General features: G+C 36.9%; 3 protein-coding genes across 3 annotated transcripts; 2 read left to right on the top strand and 1 right to left on the bottom strand.

The window, feature by feature from the left end:
- Window positions 1-1,873: 1,873 nt before the first annotated feature.
- On the bottom strand, window positions 1,874-16,663 carry LOC148583285 (histone-lysine N-methyltransferase ATXR4-like). Its single transcript, XM_088511083.1, has 6 exons — window positions 16,295-16,663; window positions 14,999-15,124; window positions 14,397-14,466; window positions 14,108-14,287; window positions 2,832-2,903; window positions 1,874-2,022 (listed from the first exon to the last, which is right to left on the bottom strand). Exons 1-6 carry the CDS (start codon window positions 16,661-16,663, stop codon window positions 1,904-1,906), a joined length of 936 nt encoding a protein of 311 aa, XP_088367209.1. The 3' UTR covers window positions 1,874-1,903.
- On the top strand, window positions 6,772-10,589 carry LOC148583287 (uncharacterized). Its single transcript, XM_088511007.1, has 5 exons — window positions 6,772-8,654; window positions 8,754-9,011; window positions 9,103-9,211; window positions 9,298-9,891; window positions 10,071-10,589. The coding sequence occupies exons 1-5, from the start codon at window positions 6,868-6,870 to the stop codon at window positions 10,587-10,589; spliced, it is 3,267 nt and encodes a 1,088-aa protein (XP_088367133.1). The 5' UTR covers window positions 6,772-6,867.
- On the top strand, window positions 10,847-12,863 carry LOC148583286 (uncharacterized). The gene is made up of 7 exons (XM_088511006.1): window positions 10,847-10,948; window positions 11,054-11,284; window positions 11,378-11,470; window positions 11,569-11,670; window positions 11,765-12,314; window positions 12,417-12,525; window positions 12,809-12,863. The coding sequence occupies exons 1-7, from the start codon at window positions 10,847-10,849 to the stop codon at window positions 12,810-12,812; spliced, it is 1,191 nt and encodes a 396-aa protein (XP_088367132.1). The 3' UTR covers window positions 12,813-12,863.
- Window positions 16,664-17,831: the final 1,168 nt, after the last annotated feature.

Genomic DNA, 17,831 nt, shown 5'->3' with positions numbered 1-17,831 from the left:
AGGAGAGCAAAAGTAAAACCCGACAGAAGTAGTACTATTCTTATTCATATTCTTATGTGTGTTGGAGTGGAATGCGGAAGAGAGGGCAACCAATAATTAATTAATTAGCGAAAATCTCGGCAAAGGCTCCGTGGAAATCACTGAGGCCGCGGCCTCAATGCTGTGATTGTAGTAGTGTAGCGAAGGTCAAGAGGCAAAGGAAACCAAAAAACTAATTTTAAAAAATAAATAAATAAAAATTCCGTGAACCACTAGGAGAGCAGAAGTGTAAAACGCAGCCCAGGTAGTATGTGTGTTGGATGTTGAGAAATCTGATCAAACCCACGTACCTTTGGCTTTGGGATGGAGTGGAATGGGGAAGAGAGGGCAACCCAGGACGTCGTTGTCGCTGAGGAGGATCCTGATCAGGTCCGGTTTCTAGTATAACTTTTTCGTATGTGTTACGAGCTAGCCTGTAGGAAAACAGGACGATTCCGGTGTTTCCTACCTATGATTGCTGGGATCGTTAGAGAGACCCCCAAACCCAACAACAGAGAGTGCTGATTTGCTAAAATATTCTGTGTCAAATTTATTTTAAAAAACTGCTTATATAGAGTTACAACCGACTTAGACTTAGGTTGAAACTAGTAAACCTATTCTGACTTGTGCTAGGAGACGTGAGGTGCTTTACCAAGAAACCTCTTACAACTCCAACTAGGACTAGGACTCTTACTAAGGAAATAAAAGATAAGACACTTACAAGGAAATAAAATGGCTAACTAATCCGTACATGCAGTAGAAGCCCAAGGCCCAAACCCATGCGTACCTATATAACTCACTGCTATTTGATTTAGCATTTGATCGTAAAACATAATTAGTTTCACCATTGGACCCACTATTTTACAAATTATATCATTTTTTTGAACCAACTGATTTAGGCCTACATTTAGACAATATGTTCAAAGTTTGGGGCTGATGATATCATTCTCAAAGGGCCATTTTTTTTTGGGAGGGTGTAGAGAAACCATACATCTTTCGAAAGTCTAAGACTTCGTTTGGTTCACAGATTAAATATTCTGTTAGGAAAATGAATAGCTATTACTAAGAATAAACGAAAGTGTAATGGAATAGTTATTCATATTCCTTAGTTTGGTAACAACATATATATTCTGAATAGTGTTAAACCAAAATTACCAAAAACCACACTACTTTAAAAATAATTTTTTTTTAAAAAAAAAAAAACTCAATTTTTTTTTTTAATAAAAAACAAATTTAAGGGTTAAAAGAAACTTTTAATAAAAATTGGTTTCTTTTGGAAAAAGTTCACCATTCATTAGTGTATAAAAATAGGCAATTACACCAAAAAAAAGAAAGAAAGGGAGATCTATCTTACTCCCACCCTCCACCACACAAAGGGAAGAGATGGCGGGTGGAGCCTCAGCCCATAAGGGGGTGGTGGGGGGTGCTCGACCCTTGTCCATGTCACAAAGGGGATGGTGGAGGGGGAGAGCCACCCCCTAGAGGTGTGCGGGGGTGGGGACATTATGAAAGGTAGCAAGTTTTTTCATTAAAGAATAAAAGAAAATTCTAATGGGAAAACCTATTTAAACACTCTAGCAAAAGTAAAGAGTTTAATTGTCAAAACTAAAAATTCAGGTCCCTAGGCAAAATTAAGGGACTTTTTAGGACAATTCCCTTTTATTAAAAAGGAAGCCTAGTGGTGCAAGTAAATTAACACATATATCTCCCAACATTTCGTTATTTGGGTAGATCTTACAGATAAATAGGCGCTTCTAGTGTTTATTAAAAGATACAGAGTACAAACAGAAGACATGCTTCTAATTAAAGTATTAACCAATAGAAAATATACTCACACAAGGCCTTATCATATTCATTAAAAGAAAAAGGAAAAAAATTGATTCACCTAATCACCAGAAAGACACCGAAGACAATTGCACTGAAAACCAAACCCCTGGGACAAGAGAGTTTGCCGAGCATCATGATCCATACTTGCATCAATATAGCAAATCCGAAGCTCTTCACCTGCAGAATACCAAGCAAATTTTGTATTGCATCGATGTTAAAGTCCTGTTTAAGAATTTGCAAAGTCAAGTTCACCAAGTGTGTACAAACCAGCTTGAAGCTGTTTCCCTTCCCAAGTGACAAACTACATTGCAGCAGAGCCAACAGAAGTAGCCCTAGGTAGCAGTTTTAAGAGCTAGAAACAAGAAAATGATTTCCATATTTATCCTTTTCTCTTTTTTAGTCTTTTTATTTTTATTTTTTAAGTTCATTTGGTAAAGGGCACTGTTTAATATATCTAGTTAACCCTCATCTCATGCATCTCATACATTGCTTGCAATAACACACTCCAAATCTCATAGATTCGATTCAAATGGTCTCTAGCATACAAGCATGATGTCACATGCCTCATTTAACATGAACCAATAGCCTTAGTTTGTAACATTAAAATAGTGGGACGTGAAGGCAATTTATGAAGATGACAGCACAAATCTTGTTGAATGTAACTACATATCCATAAGTGATTTCTCTTCTTTTCTTCTTCTTCGTGATAAAAAAGTCTCATGAATTGGTTACCAGAAAACTATCAACCTAGCTACAACCAATGCAAAAGTGATGGTCTCAATGTCCAAGCAGCGTAGCACTCCTTATGCATCCTATCTTTACAACACATTTCAAGTCTCTTATTCTCCATTAGCACGTCATCCCCCATCCAACCCCTCCAAAAACAAAAACAAAGCAAAAAAGAAAAGAAAACGACCACATTGGAAAGGAGAAGAAAGGACCCAAAGCAAATAAAAATTTCAGAAACTGTAGTACATGAGACAAACCTGCCTCAACATCACGAAGGGCCTTCAATCTGGCATCTGCATTCTCTATCCACAAAATGTGTGCATTGGGATCTGCAGTGAAATAACATCTCCTTCAGTCTTTCTGGATCATGGGTATTATATATGTTGTATAGGTGTCTAAGGATGAATATTTACTATCCCTTGTAAGTTGCACAAGGGTGCAAACAAAAATAATACATTGATTTTTGTCTCTTCTAGTAAGAAAAATATCTTTTTTAATGTCTTATCATCTATTTAAATTTAGTTAGGTTTAGTTTTTAGACAAATGACCTCATAATTCTCGAGATTCTTTGCCAAAAAAGCAAAAAAATTGATGAGCCTGTTTGGTAAAATTTTTGAAAGAGTAAGAATTAATAAGTGTTTTTGATGGGGTCACATTTGAAAAAGTGTTGTTGTGGGGTCTACAAAAGAAAAATTGTTTGGTAAAGCAAAAAACTTTGAAGTGCTTAACCAAAAAAAAAAAAAAAATTGAGTCGGCTAGTGGTTGGCCTCCACAAGTAGCCGCTAGACAGATTCAGTGGCTGCCACCGGTGGAGGCAAGCCTCCACTCACTACAAAAATATTAGGGTGTAGTGACGTGGCAACTGTTCATACGAATGGTGCCACGTCACTATATTGTAACGTGTCAAAAGATAACACGTTACCATAATTTATAGTAACGTGGTATTTTTTACACGTTACAATATAGTGACGTGCAAAAATAGCACGTTACCATAATAGTAACGTGGCAAAATGCCACGTTACCATATTGTAACGTGGTAAAATGCCACGTTACCATATGCTAACGTGGCATTTTGCCACGTTACCATATTGTAACGTGGTATTTTACCACGTTACAATATGGTAACGTGGTATTTTACCACGTTACAATATGGTAACGTGGTAAAATGCCACGTTACAATTTGTCCAAAAATAATTACTATAGTTGTAATTGTAATTATTTGTCCAAAAAATAATTACAATTTGTCCAAAAAATTATTTAAAAAAATATTAATAATAATTTTGATTAAAAAAATATTGGGGCTTACAACTTTGTGATAATTGCCCTAGAAAGATCTCATGCTAAATATTAATATTGTGAGTCCCCAGAGAAAGATCAAAACTTAAAAAATATATAGCTAAGATATGCCTCTACAACAGAATATGCATTAGTGGTTGTGTTTTACAACACTAAATGCATCATTACTACTTCTTATGTGTCAAGCATGGTAGACGCTATCAGTTCTATAATATTAACACTATGCTTTATTTCATAGGATATGCAGTAATTGATAAGATTAACCCTATCAATTAATTAACCAAATTAAGGAATTGGCAAATGTATATCAATCCCTTAATTAAGCATGGTGAAAATATATATATATATCAATTTGATTATGTGTAATCAAGTTGATAATTATCAATTAATTAACTTAAAATAAATTTAGTTTAATTTCATAATTGCAAGTATTATGTAATATGAAGTTTAAATATATCAAGAACTATGATTATATATTAAGCTTGATTAGTAATTTGCAAGTATATATATTAATATAAATTACAGGTTTATATCAAATAATTATATATATATATATATATATATATATATATATATATATATATATATTAAGCTTAATTATCAACTTAATATCATATATTTATATCAATTAATTATATATATATATATATATAATATATATTAAGAGTTATAATATATATATATTAAGCTTAATTATCAACTTAATATCATATATTTATATCAATTAATTATATATATATATATATATAATATATATTAAGAGTTATAATATATATATATTAAGCTTAATTATATCAACTTAATATCATATATTTAAATCAATTAATTATATATATATATATAATATATATTAAGAGTTATAATATATATATATTAAGCTTAATTATATCAACTTAATATCATATATTTAAATCAATTAATTATATATGTATATATATATATATATCTATTATTAATATATATATATATAATTTTAGTAACGTGCCACATAGGCACGTTACAATTTGGTAACGTGCTTATGTGGCACGTTACCATTTGGTAACGTGCTTATGTGGCACGTTACCATTTGGTAACGTGTCTATGTGACACGTTACCATTGTTTCATCGGGACCATGCGCTTGCCTGCAGCTGTTTCAATTTTTTTTTCTTTTTTCCCTGCGCGCCCCTCTTTCTTCTTCTCCTTCTCTGGTTTTGTTCTTCTTTTCTCTGGTTTTTTTCTTCTTCTCTCCTTCTCCTTCTCTGCGCAGCTTCCTCCTCTTTCTTCTTCTCACATTTTCCAGCCACCTTCTCCTGAATATTTCTCTCACATTTTCGACCTTGCTTCTAGCTTCCTCGGATTTGTAGCCGGCAGCCACTCATCACCTCACGCCACCGTCTTCTAGCTCTCTCCGCCGGCGAACTCCGCTCCGGCCGCCAACTCATCTCTCACTTGTTTTTCGCCCATCATCAGGTATATATATATATATATATATATATATATATATTTTAAGTAGTATATATATATTGATGTGTAGTTTAGAATATTTTTGTCTGCAGTAATTAATTAAGGGAATGGAAAAATTCATTATTGTAATGTATGGGTGTATAGAAATATTGTATATGTGTATGTTAATGCTTTTTTTGTTAGCTAGTCAACTTATTAATTTGGTTGAAATAGATTAGTTTTAGTGTCCTATGTTTGTACGTACGTAGAAATGTAATATTGTTTAATATGGGCATGCATGCAAAATATTTATAGACACGTAGGTCTTTAGTTAGATAGTTTGAAATTAGCTAATTAAATGTTTTTACATTGTGTATGTTTTACAAACCTATATATTATATAAATGATCACTTATATGTGACATAAAATATAGATAATAGATTATATAAATCATTTATATAAATGATTACAAAAATACATAATAAAAAATACATAATTCTATCAAATAATTTTTTTTTTTTTTTAAAAAAAAAACTACCTCGGCAACTAGTTACATGAATTTTATTTAGGGTCCCCATATGAAATTAAAATTACGTAACTTTATTTTTTTCAATAAAGTGAGACAAAAACATAACTTAAATTTGTTTTATTTAGGGCCTCGTAACAAATTACAATCTTTTATTGAGTTGTTTAATATAAGTTGGTTTAGGTTTTGCAACTTTATATTAGAGTACATGTTATTAAATAAACAACGAACGTATAAATTCTTTTCCAGTACGGTACCCATGACAATGGTATATAATTTTGTATTATAATGTGGTTTAGGGTTTGAAATACCGCATTACTTCAAGTCATGTAAACTTTTAGTAGAAAAAACAACAAATCAGAATGAAATAAAAGAATAACAATAAAGTAGTTAACAACAATTTACTTATTCACTGTTAGGGTTCCAATGGGCCATAGTTATGCATTTATGTTTACGTTTAGCTTAATTCTTATATATTTATGTTTCTAATGTACGTAGTAACGATATGGACAAGAGTTGGATGAAGAAATCAAGGGGTACGACGGAATACAGAGAAGGATGTAGAGCGTTTGTAGAATTCGCAGTTAGGAACTGTGACACTCCCGACAAACTTATTTTGTGCCCCTGTAAGACGTGTCGCTGCAATAGGAGACACCCCCCATGTTTGGTATACGACCACTTGACAGGAGGGAAAGGAATGTGGCCCCAATACACATTCTGGATTTATCATGGCGAGAGGCCTGTTCGAGCTCCCGTAGATGGCTCGAATTCATCACATCCGGCAACAGCTGCGGGTGCAAGTTCTGAACAGGGTGGCAATATGCATGCCATGTTGCGTGATGCATTCGGCATGCACGAAGTTAGAGTTGACGATAGGGAGCCTCGGGTTGAGGTGCATGGAGAGGAAGAAGACATTGTGGATGACGAAGCCGATGGAGGTGACGTACGAAAGTACGAGGAATTGCTTAAAAAGGCAGACAAACCGCTTCATGATAAGACCAAACATAGCAAGCTGAGTGCTACTGTACATCTGTACAATTTGAAGTGCATGGGTGGAGTTAGTAATACGATATTCTCGTGTTTCCTCGATCTAATCAATCAGTTGGTTCCTGTAGATGATGGAGCCTTGCCAGTTAATACATATGAGGCGAAACGGTTTCTTAGGGACATGGGACTCGGGTATGAGAAGATTCCAGCTTGTCGCAATAATTGTATGTTGTTCTGGAAGGGCAATAACGATTTAGATTCATGTGTTAAATGTGGAGAATCTAAGTGGAAGGACGAAATTAATTTCGACGAGGATGGCCACCCCATAACGTCGAGTAAGAGACGTCCAGTCAAGGTTTTGCGGTGGTTTCCCATCATACCACGACTACAGAGGCTTTTTATGTCAGAGCATACTGCACCCTATATGAGGTGGCATGCAGAAGGCCGCACTAAGGACGGCGTTTTGAGGCATCCTGCCGATGGCGAAGCATGGAAGTCATTCGACAATTTATATCCGGACTTCTCATCAGACAGTAGGAATGTAAGACTTGGCCTAACCTCAGATGGATTTAATCCTTTTGGGAACATGACCACATCTCACAGTACTTGGCCTGTAATGCTTGTACCGTACAACCTGCCTCCTTGGATGTGCATGAAACAAACGTCTTTCATATTATCCTTGATTATTCCAGGTCCAAGTTCACCTGGAATGGATATAGATGTGTACATGCAACCGTTAATTGAGGAATTGCAGCAACTATGGAGTGTGGGGGTACGAACATTTGATGTCTCATTGAAAAAGAATTTCATGCTCCGAGCGCAGTTGATGTGGACAATTAATGACTTTCCGGCATACGCGGACTTGTCTGGGTGGCCTACAAGGGGTGGAAAGGCATGCCCTTGCTGTATGCATGCAACAAGGTCTAGACGGTTAAAACACGGACATAAGTTTTGCTTTATGGGGCATAGGCGATACCTGCCCATGGATCATCCGTGGAGGCGAAAAAAAAATACATTTGACGGTAACCGAGAACTTGAATGTGCCCCTGATGTTCCAGATGGAGATGAAATCCTAAAACAGTTAGAAGGGATAGCATTTGGGGATGAGAGCGCCGGTAAGTCAGTTAATATTGATACTTCACATGCAAAGAGAAAGAGAACTGATAATATCTTGTGGAAGAAAAAAAGTATTTTCTTTCGTTTGCCGTACTGGAAGGATAATTTATTGCGGCATAACCTTGATGTCATGCACATAGAGAAAAATGTGATGGACAATATACTTGGCACAATTCTAGACATTAAGGGAAAAACGAAGGACAACCTTCAAGCACGAAAAGACTTGCAAGAAATGGGTTTGAGACAAGCACTGCATCCTTTCACAAATGATGATGGAAGAATCTATATGCCTCATGCTTGCCACACAATGTCTAAAGAGGATAAAGCTAGTTTCCTAAAAGTGCTTCGAAATATAAGGGTGCCAGACGGATATGCCTCGAACATTTCCCGATGTGTAAAACTTAAGGACCGGACGATCTCGGGTTTAAAGAGTCATGACAATCATGTATTGATGCAACAGCTTCTCCCAATTGCATTGCGTGGATCACTGCCCGGTAACGTAGTTAGACCGCTAGTTGAAATTTCTGCATTCTTCAGGGGCATATGTTCAACTGCGTTGACCCAAGAGGATCTGACCCGACTTGAGGATGGGATGTATACGACTATGTGCCAGATGGAACAGATATTCCCCCCCAGTTTTTTCACAAGTATGGTTCATGTTGTGGTGCACCTTGCCCGTGAATGCCGTCTTGGTGGACCGGTACAGTATAGGTGGATGTATCCGGCAGAGAGGTAACATTTACTGAAAAAAATTAAAACTAAAATTTTGTTGCCATTTATTTATTTTAAAACAATGATTAGATGTAATAATTAGTTAGTTTTGATATGTAGGAGCCTCGGGGTGTTCAAATCAAGTGTGCGAAATAAAGCGGCTCCTGAGGGTTGCATTGCGGAGGGCTACATAGCAACTGAGTTGGTGGCATTTTGTTCGATGTATTTAGAGAACGCACCGACATTCCACAATAGGCCGCAACGAAACCCGGATGGGCCTAAAGGAGCTGGAACCCGAGTCGTTCTCAACCGTCTCACGTTGACACAGATTCACCGTTACATCCTATTTAACTCAGATGACTTCCTCCAATTGCGGACGTTAGTATTGTGTAATGAATATATGCATGCTCATATCATGCAACAACGTTAGTTGTGAATTAAATTTAATTGATTTTATTTCAAAATGTAGGCTACATAAGGATTCGATAAGACAAAGTGCAAACAGGGGGCGAACGATTACGGATGATCATTTGGAAACCCTACATTTTGAGCAATTCTGCGATTGGTACCGTGACTACGTAAGACTAATGTCACCCCTTATAAATTTCATAATGTTTCATCAATGCACTAACAAAACTTCATCATTATTGTATATGACTCGTAGGTCGATAGTTCGGACGATCGACTTCGGAAGGATATGGGTGCCAAACTAGTAATGCATTGTAGAGGTCCGATGGTCTCAGCAGTCCAATATAATAGATATGTGGTAAACGGCAAGTTCTTTCGAACTGTCGCACATGATGTGGGAAAAAGGTCTCAGAATAGTGGCGTGTGCGTGCCGACTGTTGATGGCGAAACATACTACGGGAAAGTAACTCAAATACTTGAAGTGGAGTATTACGACAGGACAAAATATGTTGTGTTCAAGTGTGACTGGGCGGACACCACAAGGGACAGGGGATACAGGGTGGACGAGTATGGCATAACGCTTGTCAACTTCAAAAACCTTGTCCATAAGGGGGACCTGATTAGTGATGAGCCGTATGTACTAGTTTCCCAAGTGGAACAAGTTTTTTACGTCGGAGATGAAAGGAATCCAGATTGGGCTTGCGCGGTGAGGACGAAACCTAGAAACATATACGACGTTGGTCAGGGTCAAACGCCTGATGATCCTCATGCCAACTATCACGAGATCGATAGTGAGCCACTCACTTTAAACAATAATCAGTTGTACGATCCGCACGATGACATCCAATATGTCCGACCCGGCTTTGCACCAATCGAGGCGTATGGCATTTCATATGAAATAAATATTTTACATTTATTGATTTGTTGTTACTTATTAATTTGTTCATTTATTAATTTTTGCGTCATATATGCAATGAATATTTTTCACACTATACACATAACTAATTGGGTGCGTGCTGTATTTCACAGGGTCCTATGAGTACTCGGGGGAAGTCAAGAGGACGGCGGGGAGCCGCTTCTACATCGAGATCACACCATGTCCTGACAGATAGTGAGGCACAGGAAGTTGTTATGCTTATGCAGCAGCAATCAGGGTATCGACCTATACTTCCGGATAATGTAGACGAGCAGTTACATGCCAGAGACGATCATGCCTGTACCCTAGTCTCCACATCTCAGCTAGCTGAGATATCCCAAATACTCGCGGAGGCAAGAGGCCCGACAGGCCTTACACAGTTTGGGTATCGATATGAGCCTAGTCCTTACGAGCCTGGCGCCTCCATGCGTATGCCATCCCCGCCACCCCCATTGCCGCATGGCTTTTTCGATCAGCAGCCAAACAGCGGCTCACCTATGGATAATAGTGAGACACAGCCTGGTGAAGACATGGATGATGGGATAGGTGAGCAGCACGATGAGCATGATGATGACCTTGATTGGCCAGCATTGACTATTGACGAGGTTCGCACGATAGGTATGTATGTATGATATTCCGAACCATAAATGTGTACATATTTATGCATGATGGTACATATAGTTAATTAGTACATAAATTCAAATAATGTATGTCTAACCATTTGTGTGCTAATATATACTTCATCATTGCAGATAGGGCGGGTAACTTTGAGGTGTTGATCGTAAAAGACTCACACAAGTTGTGGGACATTCCTGATGGAAAAAGGGTGGTCATGGAGTATAATGGCGCGTGGCAGCCCGTAGGACAAAGCGGCAAAAAATTTAGACGGATGATAGGGAAGACGTGCAAGACCGGGACTTTTATCAAGCTATCCGACCCCTGGAAGCATGTACCAGAACAAAGCAAGGAAGATTTATTTGAGTCATTGATGGTAAGTGTAGTTTAGATGTTTGTACTTTATGATTTGTACCAGTCTAAAATTAAATAATTTGTGAAACAACAAACGCTTTAATTAGAGCCTCGTTAATTGATGCAGAATTACTTCTATATCATGCCTGGGTCGGATATGGCGGCAATTAAAAAAGATGCTTTTAGAGACATGGGGGAGAAGCAAAAGCTTTTGAGGCACAAGTTGAGGCAGAAGCTCATGATTCAGAGCGACGACACTCCTGGGACAGTGTCGGCAAGGATGGCTCACACCATTTCAAAGTACAACCCAAGAGATGTGGAAATATTGTTGGGAAAATGGTGTACTCCCGATTATCAAGTAGGTTATGACTTCGAACTATTTGACTTTTGTTAATTGTAATTATTCTTTGATGGCTTAGCGATTAATTATGTCTACATATTGGATTCGTAGGCTTATTGCCAGCACATGAAAGACATACGCAAACAGAATGAAATACCGCATTACACAGGCTCGAAGAGCTTAGCAAGAGTCGCACATGAGGAGGTACTATACTACTCTTACTTACCATGACTATACATATTTGTGATATATTGCGTAGTATATATCATAAATATTTAATTGATGCTTTCAATTTATTGCAGTTTATTAGTTCAGGCAAGACTCCTACACGAGCGGTCACGTATATCAAGTCCCATACAAAGTCAGATGGTAGCCGTCCAAATCCGGTGGCCGCAGAGAGAATCGTAAGTGTATTAACTTATTGTCGTGAATCTATTGTTATGTATTAACTTATTGAGTCTTATTTTATTGTATGTAAATGTGAATGCTCATGTATAGGCTCGGATGGAAGAGTTATTGCCAAATGACCCTGCGGAGCAGGTAGAAGGGCCCCAAGGCACAATTAGGTGGACACCGGATGATGCTTATGCTCAGGCGCACAACAATAAGCCAGAGTATGCGGGTCGTGTCCGTGGAGTCAGTAAGAATATCTTGCCCGCACCTGGCACTAGCTACTCATACTATACACCGTCCCAAACACGGTCGCAGAACCGGGGCGGCCCGATGATATCGCGCGAAGAATTTGAAAGAGCCATGCAATCAGAGAGGGAGAAGCATCGTCACGAAATGGATGAGCGGCTGACGCAGCAGAGTGAGGAAATTACTGCTTCGGTGACTGCGGCGGTGTCTGCACGGGTTGCTGAGCAGGTGGCTGCTCAGATGGCTACTCAGATGGCTGCTCAGATGGCAGCGTATGAGGCCCGGATTCGCAGCCTTGAGGGGTCGAGACGTATGGGCTCCGATTTGGAGGTGACGACTACCCGGAATCCGCAAGATGCGGAGTCCCCAGCCCGAGTGATTGTGAGATCCTCAGTTGATAGCAGATCAGGTAACAATATATTTTTATTGTTTTTATTTGATTAACACAGTTATCTTATGAGTCAAATAAACTTTGTTCGCATTTAACACAATTGCAACGTAATATGTGTAGATGACGTAAGAGTAGAAGCTGAGGACGATCATAATGACACCACACTTCAGACGCCGGTTGGTCAGAAGTCTCGTTTGTCAATACATTATACCCGTCGTTCAGGCACCCCGTAAGTATATATATATATATATATATATATATAGATATATATGTGCATGGAGCATGAAGCTTTGTATAGTTACCATATTTGTTGAAGTTGTCTCATTGAATAAACATGTATTGTTCGTACAGTTAATATGTGTTTGTGCTTTGTATAATTAATATGTGTTTGTGCATACATAGTTAATATGTATGTCGAGGTTGTATATGCATGTGATAATTATACATTCTGGATTTAAAGTTACAAATGTTCACTAATTAGCTAATTGATTATTCGTTTTATCTTTTTGCAGTTAATGCGGCGCAGATGATTGATCACGATGATTTGTGTATTATGATGTTGTATTGATCACGTTAGTTGTATTGTATTTTACTTTTTATTACAAATTTGTACGTTAGTTGTTTGTATACAGTTATTATTACTTAGTTACACGATGTTAGTTATGATTATGCATGGGTTGATTATTGATGTTGGATGTGGGTTATATATGTTGGATGTTGGGTCGTTGGTTGGATGCAGGAGAGTAGAAATGTATGCTGGTTGGTTGGATTTTTGGTTGGTTGGATGCAGGAGAAAAATGTATGCTGGAGAAAAATTACAAAAAAAAAAAAATTTTCTTCCCTGTAAATTTTAGTGACGTGGCATACATGCCACGTCACAAAAGATTGTAACGTGGCAGATTTCCCACGTTACAACTGGTGGTAACGTGGCTGCATGTGCCACGTTACTACCAGTAGTAACGTGGCACATGCAGCCACGTTACCACCAGTTGTAACGTGGGAAATCTGCCACGTTACAACCAGTAGTAACGTGGCACATGTGCCACGTTACTACTAGTGGTAACGTGGCTGCATGTGCCACGTTACTACTGGTTGTAACGTGGCATTTTTCCCACGTTACTACTCGTAGTAACGTGGCATTAACCACGTTATAACCAGTAGTAACGTGTAATTTTACTAAACGTTACCAAATAGTAACGTGTTGTTTCTGACACGTTACAAAATTTCATTTTGTTACGTCCAATTTCACTACGCCCCAGACACGTTACAAACAACACGTTACAATACTTTAGTAACGTGGTAACCCCATATACACGTTACTACTTGTCCGTAACTAAAAAAATAAATTTTTGTAGTGACTTTTTTTTTTTCAAAGAAAAATTAAACTTTTTTAATTTTATTAGTAACAAGGCCAGCCTCCACACCTTAAAAAATAAGTAAGTGTTTTCAAAACATTACTATATGAAGGTGTGGGAAGTGTTCTAAAAAGTAGTTTGTGTTCTACGTTTTGTTTTTTTGAAAACTGTTTTGTAGTTTATTTTGAAAAATATGTTAGAGGTGGGGCCATATTTGAAAAGAGAAAACACTTCTTGAAAAGTTTATCAAACTGACAACTCCATTCCATAAGCTGAGCATCCACAGTAGATATAGAAGTTGGAAATGAACTTTTTCTATTTCCATTTGATCCTGATTTGTACATAAAACCAAACTGTGTTGCTCAGAAATATCATACACAATCAAATCAAATTATGTGCACGAGTCCTTTATACAATTCAGGTGCTGAGGTAAATCTAAAGAAAACGAGAGCTTACCACAATCATGATTGTAGAATGATGGAAGCATATAAACGGCATTACCAACAGCAGCTTCGGCTTCTATAGATGCAGCTGCTGATGAAAGAAGATCTTCATACAATCCTCCGATCAATTCAATACGAAACGCATTAATACGAATGCGTGCCAGAACACTAGTATACCATGTCTTAGTTAGAACTTGTGATGTCATAGAGATTTACTCCCTCAGAGAATGATCGGCACTGAACAAGTGAAATAGAAAACAGGATGGAAACTAAAAAATAAATTTCTGCCATGCAAAGGATACAAGCTATCTGTTCATTTGTGGTATTTGCCTTTATGAAGGCACTCCGTAGTAAGCCAAAACCCTCTTCCATCTGGAAAATGACTATAGAGAATGATCATTACAAGAATGGGAAATGCCAAAACCAATGGATTTATTGTAGCTATTTGTCAATGAACTCTCCATTTTTTCTTTTAAATAACACACTTTCTCAAGTGTGCTAGCAACCATGTATGAATGGCCTGGCAGCAGTATCAAAAACCAAATAAAAAAATCTTCAATGAAAACTACTACATGGAGCTGAAATACATGTCTTGGGATTGTTTTCCAGTCAGGGAACTTCCATGAATTATTATGAATTAAATTTTGGGGGAAGATACGTAAGAGGGAAAGGTAAGAAGATTAAAATAAAGCCACTTGGGAGATTCTTTCTCCTGGCCATTTTTTGAATCAAAATTCTCCTCTCACCCAAAAAATAATGAAAAAAATGAAGTTTTCCACAATATTCTAGTTTTCTCAAAAGAAAGGCATACAAACAAGACATCAGAAGAATCCTTCTTCCCTAAATTTTCATTATACTCCCAACATTGAGTAGCACGAATAACCCAAAAAATTAATTTTCTCACCTCTGAAATCATTGGAGGAGATAAATTAGCAGGTTGAAGTATGTCAAAATTGTCAGCAACTACATCACCTGATATGACCATACAAGCTAACGTTTCATCAGAAGTGGGTACTTCAAACCTTCTATCCTATAGAAAGAGATAATAAACAATAAGAAATCTAGATAATTGAAAGTACTACAAAACTCTAATGAGTGTGTTGACAAATCGATTAAAACCAACAAATAGTAATTTTTGAAAAATGAAATAAAACAATTACTTTTTGGAGTCTAGTGAAACGCAATAGTATGAGTAAATTAATAAATTCATGTGTTAAGCGTCCTTCTCATACATAAAATATTAAAAAATATATGCTTCCAGCAACATGTAGAAAAATATTGGCTAGCTTTTTTGGTGTTGTTATCATTCTTATTTATCCTTGTAATGGGGGGCCATCTGATATAAATAGCCAAAAACAAAAAGAACGAAAGAGGAGCCTTTAACGGTTTTCTTAAGATCTCAAATGAGTGTTCAGTATGGTTCTTTTTAATTCTAAAACAAACTTTTTATAAGTTGATTTTGACAGTTTCAGAAACTGTAAATGTGCACATATTGTGTAACTTTAATGTAATAGTAATGTGTATCGTGCATTCACTTAAACAAATGATATTGCAATCTTTTATCATAAATTCAAATGGACACTTAGAAAATTATTAGATAGAGCCAATAGAATAGACATGCATGCGGTGCGCACACACATATATCTAAACATATATATCTATATACTAAGTTGATAATCTTCAACTGCTACGAATTAAGAACCCTCAATTTTGAATTCCCCACAAAGCAACATTCACTGTAGCATCAATCAATATCATGTTTCACATCATATGATGGTGGTGAATGAATTAATAATTTATGAAATCCAAAGGACAAGCTTATGAATTTACGAACTGCCCACGAAATATCCTTTTTTGGCAGCAGAAAATGACATTCACCGAGAGATGCATTTGGAACTCTGTTGCGGCAAACACATTATTCTAAAGAAATTAGTTCAAATAGTGTGTTAAATCATTGAAACACATTCTCTAGTTTAGCAGAGTCCAGTGAAGCCCTTAAGTTATTAGCTCACACAAGCATATATTTGATTAAAGAAATGCTGGCTAGAAGTCCTAGTCCTGTTTCCCATTTACATACTTCAACAAGGCATCACCCATAGTTAAAGAATAACACTACATTATATAACCACAGTCCACTGATATTCACTTCGAACAGTAAAAACATCAAACATGTGTTGGGTATTTCTCCAAACATATAAACCTTCGATTGCTCTTCGCACTCTTTGTTACAGTACTGCACAACTTGAGTTTGAGAAGTAGTTTGCAGCTTCCGGAGGCAAAAGTAGCAGACTCTGTGGATGGTGGAAAGCGAAGGGTGAGCAACGAGCGGCTTCGCGGTGTGGATGAGATCTCCGGCTCCGATTCTCCGTGTGGCGAACACGCCTCGACTGGCCGACTCGGTGAGCGAGACCCAGATCGGAGGCGGCGCTGGTCGACCCGTATCCTCATCCTTATCGGCTATGCTGGTTGTTGAGAAGAAGGAAGATGCGAGAAAAAGCTTCGTTTGGGAATACAATGTTTTGAACTGCGAAACCCAACGGCTAGTACGGCCCAAGGCCAAGGCCGACATTTTCGCAAATGCCTCTAGGCACTAAAGGGCAGGGGCATCAACTACGATGTGATTATGCATTTGTTTTAATAGTTAGTTGTGAACGGGAGGATTCTTGTAAGGGCAAAATTGTTATTTCACATAAATTTTTTTGAATAGTTTTAACCTTTAAAATTTAAATAAAACCAATTGAATCCCCCGGTTCAAATGAACTGAATCCCATAATTGAATTGGAGGGGATCCAAATTTGCCTTAGTTTTTATTTTTATTTTTTTTTGGTTGGATTGTCTTGTTATGCATCATACAATCATTGATTTTCTTTCTATTTGCAATATGTTAGGTTTTATTTTTGTGTTTCCAAATTCATGTGTCAAAAAACATGAATTTTAGGTTGTAATGTTTATGCTTGAGTAAAGTATCAACTCAGTAAAAAAAATGAAAAAAAATAAAGTTATGAATGTTGTTCAACAATGACCATATATGAAGGCAAGCTTAGTAGTATTGGAAAGATGTTTAACGGGTTACAACTTTGTATTTTACACTCATTTTCCGATTCCAATATTTACTAGGTCACAAGAGATTGTCAACAAACTAAAAAATTGAAGCTTGGAAGACTTTGATTGGAGCTCAGTTGACTGAACCAGTGCATCAAATCCCAATATTGAAGCTCGAGAAGCTCTATCAATGGCTTGTCCGACCGAGACTACAACAAATTGTTTCAAACCTAGCCGCCTTAGCCTTAAAACTTTACTTTTCACCCCTTCTATATAAACCTCGGACTTAGAGGCTATTTTTCATTGTTATCGGAGATGTTCATAAATAGCTTATGAACCTAAACAGATTTGATTTATCCCCTTCTTTAATATACTACATTCTTCATTGTTTTCTAAAAAAACCACACACATAATTTCATACTACCTTTCTCTAACTAACATTCAATTTACAAAGTTCTCTCAAACTAAAGATTGTATTAATGTTCCCTTCAAATTACCAAAAATTTGAATGTACCATTTTTGTCCCGTAAAAAAACAAAAATGATCATAATTTTTTTAATAAGACAAAAACACCTTATAAATTTGGAAATTTTTTTTTAAAAAAAATTTAAAAAAATAAAAATAAAATTGACAACTTCACTTAGGACCCTTGAACTACAAGCGTTTTGAGAAAACCTTCTCAAATTTCAAAAACT

Source organism: Corylus avellana, chromosome 10 (assembly GCF_965113065.1).
Source record: "Corylus avellana chromosome 10, dhCorAvel1.hap1.2, whole genome shotgun sequence".
In the NCBI taxonomy this organism is placed as follows: Eukaryota; Viridiplantae; Streptophyta; class Magnoliopsida; order Fagales; family Betulaceae; genus Corylus; species Corylus avellana.
This window is presented reverse-complemented; position numbering and strand designations above follow the sequence as displayed.